The 13,633-nt window shown below is 43.5% G+C and overlaps 1 protein-coding gene across 1 annotated transcript; it reads right to left on the bottom strand.

The window, feature by feature from the left end:
* Positions 1-1,184: 1,184 nt before the first annotated feature.
* Positions 1,185-12,498, bottom strand: LOC104059936 (fructose-1,6-bisphosphatase 1). Its single transcript, XM_009561660.2, has 7 exons — positions 12,290-12,498; positions 9,458-9,620; positions 8,239-8,331; positions 5,790-5,933; positions 4,395-4,532; positions 3,089-3,208; positions 1,185-2,086 (listed from the first exon to the last, which is right to left on the bottom strand). The coding sequence occupies exons 1-7, from the start codon at positions 12,457-12,459 to the stop codon at positions 1,895-1,897; spliced, it is 1,020 nt and encodes a 339-aa protein (XP_009559955.2). The 5' UTR covers positions 12,460-12,498; the 3' UTR covers positions 1,185-1,894.
* Positions 12,499-13,633: the final 1,135 nt, after the last annotated feature.

Raw genomic sequence — 13,633 nt, 5'->3', positions numbered from 1 at the left:
GGATCATCGAGTCCAACCATTCCTAATGTTGGTACAGTGGTACCAACAATAATGGTACAGTGCTCGTAGGTTGGGGTAGTAAAACACCTCCTTCCAGGCTGGCTTCCAGACTGGCAGCAAAGGAACCCTACTGAAAGGTGTAGGTTTGAGTTTGCTCCTAGACGGAAATAAACCAGAAATTAGACAGCACATTGCATGGCTGCCATTCGTGGGGTGTCTGATTTTGCAAGTGCCTATCAGTGAAAGTACATAAGCCATGGTCTTCTTGTTCTCCAGACCAGAGCCAGATCCTGTGCAGCAGATCTAGATCCTGTGCAGCAGATCTAGATCCTGTGCAGGGCCTCATAGTATTCAAATCAAGCACACAAGCAGAACAAAAGCTCAGTGGAGATTGTCAGGACTGTCCCAATATTTTAAGGGCTCAGGTCCCAGTGTTCACTAACAAAGACTCTACAGAAACAGCATTTTCAGCATAAACTAGACCATTCAATCCCTGCCAGAAATTCTTGTCCCCTGTTGCTTTGGAGAATAGATGCAAATATATAGCTATCTAAGTTTTGTCATTATGCCTCCAAATGCCCCAAATGCAACTTGTGTTAGACTAAGGGGCCCCAAGTTTTCCTGTGTGAGAGCCTTCACCGTATGCCTCTGCACCATGGCCTCTAGATTCCCTCCCATTTGTTTCTTCTTGTACAAGGAGAACCAGGCTCAGATAGGCTACCTTCCCTGATACATACAAAATCCTCAGGGTTTATAGCTCACTGCAGCAACTCCCAGACCATGGCTTGAGTCAATGTTCAGTTGCAATCCAACCAACAGTGACATCCATGTGTCCCTTAGTTTGACCTTGGCAAAGGTAAGTAAGCGGGCAGCAAGAAATGTCACAGATTGGCAGATCTGGACTGATTCAAAAAGCTTGTGAGCCACGTCTGTAAACAGTACCCAGACAGGTGGACAGCCCATGCAGCTCCCAAGCACTAATGTCATGTTCCCAGCAGCATGCTCTGAATCAGCATATTAAATGTCAGTGTGCTTTGGGGGGATCTTTGCAACTTATTTCTGCTTGTGCAGCAGAATACAGTGCATGCTCTGAAAACAACACAAAGAGCACCTGGTGGGGGGTGCTAGCAACACACAGTTCATTATTTTCATCAAGCAAGCAGAATAGTAACATCACAGCAGAATAGTAACAAGTTGTCTACACATGCTCTTTATCTAATTCAAAATCCACCTCCAAAGTGTCATTTTCCATCCTTGTGTAACTGGATCTGATAGTGTCAGGCGTCAATATTAACAGTATGTGTCAGAATTAACCCACGCTAACATACATGTTACACAGATATTAATTCACAGTCAGAATAAAACCAGACTGAAGTACAATGAGTAACTTCTGCAGCCTAGAAACAACATGTGAAGGTGTATACATTAGCATTTATTTTTATTGCCAAAGAACTAGGGAATGGTCTAGGATAGGCCACTCACCGTAAGGGGCTGCTAAGTCTTCCACCAAGGTTTTTAGAGGAGGTCAGGTATTTTAATGATAGACTGCAGTTTGTCTGAAAAAGTTGAGTCTTTACCCACTTATTGAATGTAACACAGTATCTCCTTGAAGCACAGTGGCTTTTTTGTAACCACAAATGAAAAATAAAAAAGCAAACATATTTTTCACTTGCTTTTACTTTTAATGTTTCCTTTAATGCAATCTTTTAATGCCTTTCATTGCACAATGCAATTGTGCAAGATTTTACTTTAAAAAAATCTTATGAAAATATGGTTCATTTGCTTTCTTGCTACAGAGGTCAGACAACTCAGTCTTGCAGTACTGCAGTGAGTTCTTTGGTTCAGATGTTAAATCATTTCTTCGCACCTGCACACTGACTGCAGCAAGCTTTCTTTACTTAGCTGAATGCTTCTTGACTGTCTCAAGGTACTCCTTCACATCGTCAGGAGATCCCAAGACAATAGGCACTCTTTGGTGGATATCCTCAGGCACTATATCTAGTACTGCTTGATATCCAGTTGTTGCTATGCCCCCAGCCTTCTCAATAACAAAAGCCATAGGATTACATTCGTAGAGCAGTCTCAGCTAGAAGATAAAACCAAAATTATAATGGTCAGTCCAGACAATGCTAAAAAACCATGAAAGGTAAATATACCTGTCCTTTGATTTAAAACCAGCCAGTGTTCCGAGTACCCATACTTCATATAAACTTTCGACTTAAGAACGAAATTGTGTGGATTTTCCTTTTAAACAAAACACAGTGAACATTGGATTTGCCCAGTTTGAGTGCTTTCTCCATAGTTCATGTTTGCATTGTGCTCTTTACACAGAGATAAAGCTCATATGTAAGACACAACCTTCAACAAGGCAGTTGACCACATAGGCCTGTGTGAAAAGAAAGGAAAACACTGGCCCTGAGTGTGCCATTAAGTTTCTCTAATGAATAACTGCATCTTATCTGCAACCTGAAGCAATCATTTACGGATGATTACAAAACAGATGAAAGGTCTTTGCTGAATAAACAGTCCCCCCTGTCAGCCTGTAAGTCTGTGATCTTCCCTGACTAACTGTAGTCTTGGCAGAGGCAGACAGGCATAGTTCCTCCAGATGAGGCAGTGTTACCAAGTATTACATAAGATGCAAATGATTTTCCCTGTGGCAGAGCTTCCCATAAGGAGTACATTACATCTATGCTTCTTACATACTAGCTGGTAATAGGAATCTCGGGGTAACGTGGGTTGTTTGTTTTGTAATGTTTTGCTTTGTTGGGGCCAGCAAGGTTTGGTCTGAGACAGTGCAGAAGAGCCTGTTTGAATAGCCCATTCCCTGGTAATTTCCATAATCTGAATATGTTCAGGGATAAAGAGACATCAGTGCAGTTGAAACACGTTAGCAGCAGCCTTAAAATAGGTGTCCGACAACAGGTTGCTGTCACTTGTGACAGTATGCAAGGGGTGCCCATACCCACACAACAAAACCACAAGCTACCAAGTTATAAAAAATATTATGCAATCAAAATACTGATCTGTGACAGTGAAATATCTAGACAATGTAACATTTTCTACAACTGGGCTTATTCAGGTTTACCTTTCCTTTAGGACTTTTGGAGTTAGCAGGATACAGAAAGATTCCTCCATACACCAGCGTGCGATGCACGTCAGCCACCATAGATCCTATGTACCTCCCACCATATGGTGAACTGCCATCCTACAGAAAAATATTTACATAAATTTAACTTTTGAGCATATCACAATGAACTCTGCACTCCCCACCTCCCCCTTAGTGGTCTTAATACCTAACTCCTCCATATTGTGATTTATTGATAATATTCAAAGTGTTCTGGAAAAAAAATTAAGTTTTGTCCTCATTTTCTAATTGGGAAAACCCGAGGAAGAAGATGGATAGAAGATTTCAGGACAGACAATTGGTAATGCCAACAACAGAAAATGTATACCAGTGCTCCAACAGTGCTCTAGCACTGGGAAATCACTAATTTTCATAGCAAAAAGATTCAGTGCAGAAAAAAACAGTGAGAAGCAAAAGAAGTGATTTTTCCTACTTCTACCTAGTATTGCCAGCTTATACGACTGTTCTGGTATGAAAAAGGTAACAGTTGACTACTGATACTATATTCTAATTATAGCCAGAGAGTTCATTTTAATATCTAATTAAACAACAACTTAAGCCTGGCAAGATGTCAGATGAAAACAATCTTTGTTCAAAGCAAGATCAGGAAGTCAGGAAGGGACACTAACACTTAACAATAGTAAATGTTTACATTTAATTATGGACATAATAAATCCAGTGACAACAGGCATAAGGCATGAGAATAGACAGAGCTTCAAGCCTCCTGACATCAGGAAATGGCACAACCACTAACTGGATCCTGAAACCACACTAGCTTTTCAACTGAGAGGCCCCCCAGGACCAGCTTGTGTAACCACTGAGCAATGACCCACTCTGCCATCCCCACTTGGCTCTCTGTCTGCGCAGACGCTTCAGTCAGGAAGCAGCAAGCTAATGCACACTTGATCAAAATTCTTCATCACCAGATGAGACTTACTCTCTACACAACTACAAAACGCCCAGTTTTGCCTCCAGCACCATTATTCAGGCCTCTAGCCAGGAAGGAAGATTAAAGAAAAAAAAAGGGAAAGAAAAAAAAAAATGGAAAAAAAGTATGAAAGAGGTGCAGTGCAGTACTGAAGGATGGTGAAACATCTGGGCACATCAACTGCTGCTTTAATTACCACCCCTACCTGAAGATACACTTTAAATAGAAAAGAAAGGAAAACAAGCCCTGAACAATGTGTGAGACAGTGATTGATCGTAAAGCTAGACATCATGAGTGTTGCTTATCATCAGAAAGTTTCTCTGATGTTGAATCTTTTACCTCAGGGTATTTCTTCTTTTTCAGATATTCTGTCACTGCAGGATCGAAGTATTTAGCATAGCCTTCATTGAGACTGTAGATATTCCCCTTCTTTTTGATTTTCACATCCCTGTCCACCAAAATGAATTCTCCAATTGCCTAACAATATGGAAGAAAACCATTTTGTTAAAGTGAATTGCTCATCTGTTTACAAACTAAGGCAAAAAACAAACATGCACACAATCTAGGAAATATTTACTACAGCTGCCAGTTTCTTTAATAATTCAGTAGCTACGAAAAAGTGGTATTTGTGGTCTAGATGTGAAATATTTTGCTTTTCCATAAAACACAGACAGAACATGAATCCTGGGATCACATATGCTTCTTCATACTACCATTCCCAGCTTTCTATTACTTTTCTATGCCAAAAAATGCTGTTGCCTGTAAATTTATTTAGTCTCCACTCTTTTACGAGAATTACAATAAAACTTTAGCTCTGAGGAGTTCAGAAACTGGCAGTGGTGATGGCAGTGGTGGTTGAAGCAATAAACATCTTCATATAGCTGTAGATATTAATAAATTCCGGTTCATCTTAGCTTGGGCTAACTGGAAGCCACTAGTTAAGACAGCTAATGTCTGTAACTAAGGGATGGTCTGTTTAGTTTATCACTAGAGTAAATCTCTGAGTTAGTGCTAAAAATAAAAAAAATAATGTGCATGCATACTCAAAATTAAATCTGCTATCTAAATATGGACAAAAATAGATTCAGCTGCTGAAGCTGTTAGCTAACAGGGAGCACCAAGTTCTACTTCCCGGTGCTTGAGCACTGCAGCCTCTAAAAATTTAATATTGGCAGGTGGCACAGCCTGACTAACAGATTACAAAAAAACAGGTCACTAAAGCAAACTACTTTCTGCTATGATCAATATGACTTTTAGTGTATAACTCATACGTCAATGCATGCCAGAACGTCAAATGCAACCACAAACGTCACTTACTCATTTCCACATCAAAGTGGGATCTGAAAACACAGAAAGTAGTTAAATATTTCTGTTTCTCTGGTTTACTAATGTCCTAGCATTAAGAAAAAGACAAATAAGTCTTAAACAGCACTCCACATTACACAAAACAGCTCATTTTAAATATCACATGATTCAGCACATGCTGTGTATTTGCTTCACTGCCTCAGCTGTCTTCCCATTGTTGAATCACACAGCACCACTGCAACAGGAAGACAGAAGGTAGAAATCTATTTACATTTTTGCTGACGGGCTATTAAGTGTACTTAATTTCTATACTTTAGCATGAAAACTGCTCTTTTGTTTGATTTTTTTTTTCAGGACAAATGGTTCTTATAGATTACAGCTTGTTATCCCAAAGAAAGAAAGGAAGAAAGAAAGAGAAGATATTCTCACCGGATCCAGCATGAAACAATTGACACCTCCAGCAGAAGTGGCCAGTACCAGCATTGTGGCACTTCCATAGAGAGCATAACCAGCTGCCACAAGGTTACGTCCAGGCTGTAAAGCATCTTTCCCAGAAGGTTCATCAGGGGACACCTAGAATAAGAAGTAGCATAGTCAACTTTATTTCATTTCTATAACTGGTACATAACTGGATTCTTCAGGATGAGGACAGTTTTCTATTCCATATTCAGACATGAGGTGGCACAAATGGATTCCATGATGCACAACTGAGATTCCTACTGGATGCACAAACAGAAATTATATGGAGGAGACAAACACATTGATCGAGAAATGCTCTTGTATAAGCCTAGCTGGAATGCAGGAAGCAGGAAAGGATTAACGAGATAATATAGAGCTGTACACCTCCTTGTAGGTGATGATGAACACAGCTTGGAGGAAAACTCTAAGGCACGGTTAAAAAGCAAGCAATGAAGTATGACTCAGACTTCACAGCTGTCGAAGTACTGAGCACTTCTTGGTTTTGTTTTGCTTCACACAAAAATGAAGTTGAAAATAGCTGCTTTGCAATGTATAATGACATACAAAGGATAATGTACAGAGAGGTAATTAATGGCAGCCAGCAAGGCTTCACCAAAGGCTTTACCAAAGGCAAAGTCTTGTCTAACCAACCTAGTACCTTTCTGTGATGGGGTAGCCACATCAGTGGACACAGAGAAATCAAAGGATGTGATCTATGTGGACTTCTACAAAGCTTTTAACATGGTCTCCCACAACATCCTTGTCTCTAAATTGGAGAGGGATGGATTTGATGGGTGGACTGTTTGGTGGATAAGAAACTGGTTGGATAGTCATATTCAGAGAATAGTGGTCAATGGCTCAATGTCCAGATGGAGATCTGTGACAAGTGGCGTCCCAGTGGGACCAGGGCTGTTTAATATCTTCATCAATGATATAGACAGCAAGATCGAGTGCACCCTCAGCAAGTTTGCAGATGACACCAAGCTGAGTGGTGCCGTTGTCACACCAGAAGCACAGGATGTCATCCAGAGGGAGCTGGACAGGCTGGAGAAGTGGGCCTGTGTGAATCTCATGAAGTTCAACAAGGCTAGGTGCAAAGTCCTACACCTAGATCAGGGCAACCCATGGTTTTAATACAGGACGGGGATGACGTGATTGAAAGCAACACTGTGGAGAAGGACTTGGGGGTGCTGACTGATGAGACGCTCAACATGAGCCGGCAATGTGCACTCACAGCCCAGGCAGCCAACTGTATCCTGGGCTGCATCAAAAGAATCGTGGCCAGCAGGTCAAGGGAGGTGATTCTGCCCCTCTGCTCCGCTCTTGTGAGACCTCATCTGGAGTATTGTGTCCAGTTCTAGAATCCTCAACATATGAAGGATATGGAGCTGTTGCAATGGGTCCAGAGGAGGGCTACAAAGATGATCAGAGACCTGGAGCACCTCCCATTTGAGGACAGGCTGAGCGAGTTGGGCTTGTTCAGCCTGGAGAAAAAAAAGCTCCAAGGAGACCTTATAGCGACATTCTAGTACCTGAAGGGGCTACAAGAAAGCTGGGGAGGGGCTGTTCACAAAGGCTTGTAGTGGTAGGACTAAGGGGAATGAGTATAAACTGGAGAAGGGCAGATTTAGGTTTGATATAAGGAGGAATTTCTTCACAATGGGAGTGGTGAGGCACTGGCACAGGTTGCCCAGGGAAGCTGTGGCTGCCCCATCCCTGGAGGTGTTCAAGGCCAGGTTGGGTGGGGCCTTGGGCAGCCTGGTCTAGTGGGAGGTGTCCCTGCCCATGGCTGGGGGGTTGGAACTGGATGATCTTTAAGGTCCCTTCCAACTCAAACCATTCTATGATTCTAATTAAAATGGACAGCTGGGTGTGCTATATCTGATTTAGTTTTTCTCTGCTTTGTGACATGTAAGCCCGGTATTTCAAGCTCCTTCAGACAAGGTTTCTGCCTTTCAGAGTGAATTACACACTTGAAATGCACATGCCATGTTCGAGCTCTGGTTTGTGTTTGAAGCCTGTCCTCAGGCTAACAGGACTATTGGCAAAGCGAACAAGAAAACCTGAAAGAACATTCCCTAAGCTGATGACAGCCACGTGGTATTCATTCTCAACACAAGTATGCATAAAATCTAAGACCTGATTTGATTGTAAGGGGTAATTCCTTCAGGTTGCTAATTAAATATCAGTCAGGCTTCCATGTACATATGGGTACCTCATCTTCTAAGAAACTATTCCAAACCCCTCACAAGTATTTTATAAAAGTATCCATGAAATAGCAGATTAAACTTAAAGCTGGTCATGGAAGTCTCTTTCACAAACAAGCTTAGTTAGATTTGATTAAATATTCACATACAATTGTATTTCATCAAAGGTGCAATATATTACTTTTTGTCTATCGTAGATGGAAGAATTTTACCTTTCTATAGATGGCAAAGATAGTCCCAATGGAAACAAGACAGTCAATGTTCGATGAGCCATCTAGAGGATCTATGCAGACTATGTATTTACCCTAGAAAATACAAAAGAAGGAACAACTAGATTAGTGAAATGATTTACCCACTTCCCCCACACAGAAATATTTCAGCAGGTAAATTTTCTCAGAGATATTCAATGCAATCTAAACTAAAAGGCTCTAACAGATTATGAGGGAGCAGAATTTAAATGTTAGAAACACTTTGGAGAAGATTTCATTCTTGATTACAGTTCTGTTAGTTGTGCCACAATAGAAGGTGGGACATTTTACAGTAAGTAATAGATGATACTGAGGGAACACAAATTTTTCCTACACAATTTTTAATATTAAAAAGACCCTCAAACTTTAACATTTAGTTTAGCTTTATCTATTTAATTAGTACTGAATCATTTTGATAGACTTCTTGTAATATCAGACAGATGGCCAGAAATCACCTTAGCCAGTCTGCGGCTTTATCCTGTTTTGTTGGTTTGTGGTTTTTTTTTCCCCCTTGAAAAAAGAATGGTCATAGAACCATAGAATAGTTTGGGTTGGAAGACACCTTAAAGACCATCCAGTTCCAACCCCCTGCCGTGGGCAGGGACACCTCCCACTAGACCAGGCTGCCCAAGGCCCCATCCAACCTGGCATTGAACACCTCCACGGATGGGGCAGCCACAGCTTCCCTGGGCAACCTGTGCCAGTGCCTCACCACCCTCATGGTGAAGAATTTCTTCCTAATGTCTAATCCAAATCCTCCCATCTCCAAATGTATACCCATTGCCCCTTGTCCTATCACTACAAGCCTTTGTATAAAGTCCCTCCCCAGCTTTCTTGTAGCCCCTTCAGGTACTGGAAGGTCGCTATAAGGTCTCCTTGGAGCCTTCTCTTCTCCAGGCTGAACAAGCCCAACTCGCTCAGCCTGTCCTCAAATGGGAGGTGCTCCAGCCCTCTGATCATCTTTGTAGCCCTCCTCTAGACCTGTTCCACCAGCTCCATATCCTTATGTTGAGGATTCTAGAACTGGACACAATACTCCAGATGAGGTCTCACAAGAGCGGAGCAGAGGGGCAGAATCACCTCCCTTGACCTGATGGGTAAGTTTCAGTTTCTCCAGTCTGAAGCAATACACCTGTAAAGAGTAATTTGAAATCAAGCAGGGAAAACCTTTAAAGCTACTAACCCTTTTTTCAGTTTCCACTATCACAGCATCTTTGTTTTCTTCTGACACGATAACACATGTACTGAAGGATGACTTGAGCATGTTAATCACCAGGTCATTGGAAAGGATGTCCAACTTCTTTACTTGATCTCCTGTCACATTGGTAGACCCAGCAATTCCATAGCTAGAGCAATGGCAAGAGAAAGCATTTCATAAGAACAGGTCACTATGTCTTCCAAAGTGCCCTGTTTCTGGCAACCTTACATTTGTAATACTTTTTGTAAAACAAACAGCACTTTGGATGACATTTCTGTTCTCTAAGCATGTGTTTTATTTATTCTCCAGTGGATTCTTGCTTAAACCTGCTACCATCAGCTGTGGTGGCAAATCTAGAGAACACTGAACATGAAGAACACAAAAACAAGGAATCACCTTTCAGTAGTCCCTGAACTATAGGTAAACATAACCAGAGCAGGCTGTGAAGGCTGAATTAAAATAATCGTGTAATTTAAAGAGCTCTGAACTTCAAGACCTAAATACTGCCCCTGAATCCTAGGCTCCGACATTACAGCTGCATACTTTAAAATCTAAAACTTCATTAGGAAACATAAACTTTAAAAGTAACAATGAGTCTGATGACACCAGTTATGCTATAACTTCCTATGTAATTTGCTCCTGGTCAGCAATACTATATACAAATTGCAGTAGAAACACTCTGCTTACAAATAAATCAACATTTTTATTTTTGATTTTAGGGCATAAACATTTCCTCGAGAATAAAGCCTAGAAGTACAAACTTGAAAAACAAATAAAACCCTGCCAGCTAATCAGAATCAAACCACCTGGCATCAGGAAGTACTCGGAGATTTCAAAAGCACGCAGAACAGAGAAAGAGGAAGTTCAGCTCTTCTAAGAGAAAAACAATTGCCAGCTCTGCACACATTCAGAAACTCTTAATGTATTTCTGCTGCAATTCATTGATTAGGCTGAATACTGATATTTAAGGTTTTCATAATAATGCTGAACGCACTGCTTTGAATGTACATTTCTTCAGTTTAATGCACAAGACAAAGACTGCCATAATTCTCTTTCTTTCTTTGTCTGCCACAGTGGCTTGAATATTTTCCTGAAGGTGTGAAAGTGCTTTTTAGAAAACGATGTACTTTGAATATCACACTTCTCAGTGTAGGCACAAGCCCTCATCTTCAGAGCAGAAACTCTGTTCAGCTAGCAGCTACAGCTCTCACACCTTGTCTGCTGTGGAGTCCTGGGAGGCGACAGCAGGACTCCACAGGCGCTGAGCCTGCAGCTGTGAAAGGACTGTGATCTCCATATCTGTTCTGCACCTCTGCTGCTGGACAGCATTGAACAAACAACCACATCCACGGATGATCCAAAGAAATGGGCGAATGTGATCTCTACTGGTTCACATTCCCTGAAAGCCAAGCAAAATCCCACCACCAGTTCTGAAACGCAGTCCCACAGTGAGACTGTAATGCTCGAGGAGACTTATGAGTCTGAAGCTGGCTACCCCAGCACTGGTTGGGAGTCAAATCCACCCTAGAGGATCATAAAGCAAGGCTATCAGCACAGGTATTGAACTGTGGGTAGCTGTCAACAGACAGACACGTAAGACACAAGGAATGGCACCTTAGACTGTTAGAAATTAGGTCACAGATAGGAAATCCTGGTCATTACTGATAAGACACAGGAGGCACACGAAAGAGCTAGCACATAGTGATTATATAACTATGATGACAGTTTTTAAAAGTCTGAAGTCAAGACAGAGGAAAAATCAAATATACATAAAAAGGAGGATTTTTATTCTCTCTTGCAGTTGCTTTTATTTTGTTAATTTCAGTCACCAAATCCATCAGCTCTTTGATATATTTTGCAGCTAACCTTACTCCGTATTGCCAGAAACATTTTGCTTATATTTTCTGCTACATGGTTTGTAATGGCAAATACATTTTCTCTTTACTATATTTTCCATTAAGTAATAAAGCAGCCCATGTCTAAAGCCCTAATCGGCATAGAGTGCCTTATCAACAACAAGTAAAATACTTAGGGGGTTCAGTTACCTACCAGTAACAGTTATTTAAACCAGTTTCAGTTATTTAATATTTCACAAGTCCTAATTGCCTTCTGATGCATCTCCAGAGCAACTCCCTTCTGACTGGCTCACTACCGCTCCTAACCAATGCTCTTTCTAAAAGCCTTCAACATCCAAAGCTTTGTCTTTCAGTCTGTTTGGTCTTCTGATTCCAAGCACCCAAACCTGCTGTGGGTTTGCATGAAGGTCTACCAGCAGCAGACATCTGTCAAAAGACTGCACGCTTTGTGCTATTAAAAAGTCAAAGGATTTCGAGATTCAAAAGGAGTTACTCGCAGCTTTACGCAAGGAGGTGGATGGGTGCAACACCACTGGGACACGCAGGGATGTGGGGAGGTGTGAGGTGCTGCTGATGCCTCTCCATGCCCAGCACCCCAGAGGGGATAGGAGCCCCGAGACATGCGGGGAGGTGCGAGGTTCTACCAGCACCCCTCCATTCCCAGCATCCAGGAGGGGACAGGAGACCCAGGACACGCAGAGACCTCCAATATGCTACTGTCACCCCTCATCCCCAGATCCCTGGAGGGGACAGGAGCCTCGTGACTCGCGGGGAAGTGCGAGGTGCTGCTGTTGCCCCTCCATCCCCAGCTCCCCGGATGGGACAGAAGCACCGGGACACGCAGGGACGCGCGAGATGCTACTGGCACCTCCATCCCCAGCATCCCGGAGGAGACAGGAGCCCCAGGACAGGCGGGAGGTGCGCGGTGCGGGCGGTGCCCCATCCCCGCTGCCGGACTCACAGGTTGGCGATGCCCGCCTTTCGGACGGCGGTGGAGATGGCTTTGATGGCCGTGCAGAGGGAGTTGAGGAGCTGCGTGAACTCCCCGGTGCCCTTCGCCCGCCTGCCCTCCTCCATCACGAAGCGGGTCATGGTGATGACATTGGTGTCGAAGGCGGAGCGGTCCGTCATGGTGGCGGCCACGGGCGAGTGCGGCCCCGTCGGCCGAGCCAGGACCTCGAGCCCCGAGGGGCGGGACGGGGCGGAGGGAGCCGGGGGGACCGCCTGCCACCCGCCCTGTCACCGCCCCCTCCGCTGCCTCCCGCGCCGACAGCAGCCCCAGCGACATCCTTATGGCCATTCCATCCCCATTCCCATCCCCATTCCCATCTCCATCCCAATTCCCATCCCCATCCCCATCCCCATCCCCATCCCCATTCCCATTTCATTCCCATTTCATTCCCATGCCCATCCCCATTCCATTCCCTTTCCCATCCCCATCTGCATTCCCATCCCCATCCCATCCCTATCCCCATCCCACCCCCATCTCCCATCACCATCCCCATCTCCATCCCATCACACTCACCAGCCCCACATCCCCATCTCCCTCACCACCCTCACCACCCTCACCATCCCCATCTCCCTCACCACACCCACGTCCCATCACACTCACCATCCTCACCATTCTCATCACCCTCACTACTCCCACCGTCTCCATCACCCTCACCAACCCTTGCATCTGTCTGCTCTGGAGGAAGGCAGGGATGGGAATGAAGATGAGGAGAGGACCCTCACCCCGCGTGCCCCTTAAAATAAGCACAGGGAAGAAACCTCACCAGCAACCTTTTATTTTTACCCAAGCGTGTGTTGTTCCCGTGTACTGAGGGGGAACAGGTGCTTGAAGCATCTGGTATGCGAGTGGCACAGAAAAGTAAATTGTAGCATGGGTAGCGGTAGCTCTTAGTGTTTGCAGTGCTAGCACTTCTGCACTCATGCTCCTGAAAGCATGCCCAAAAATTCAGAAGTCTTCTTCATTTCATCACTTGATTGCAAAACCACACGTTTAGTAACTAATTTCATCAAGTATTAACTTCTTTTGTTTAAAGAGATCATGCTGACCCCACGTGCAGCAATGCAACTAGTACAACAGCACAAAGGCTGTGGGGAAACTGCCACTGGCAACTGGACCCAATCAGATTTTTTAACAAACTCTCCAAATCTGTTCAATAGAAACATGTAGCTCAAGTGACACTCTAAAAGTCAGAAGTAAATGCACCCCATGCAAACACTGCTGCAAACCACACTAGGAATGTAGTCTCTCCTGAACCTCACTCTTTTTGGCCCCAGTACTCCTGAAGGTACAGTA

This window comes from Cuculus canorus, chromosome Z, assembly GCF_017976375.1.
Source record: "Cuculus canorus isolate bCucCan1 chromosome Z, bCucCan1.pri, whole genome shotgun sequence".
NCBI lineage: Eukaryota > Metazoa > Chordata > Aves > Cuculiformes > Cuculidae > Cuculus > Cuculus canorus.
Note: the sequence above shows the minus strand (reverse complement) of the source record. Positions and strands in the feature narration are given on the sequence as shown.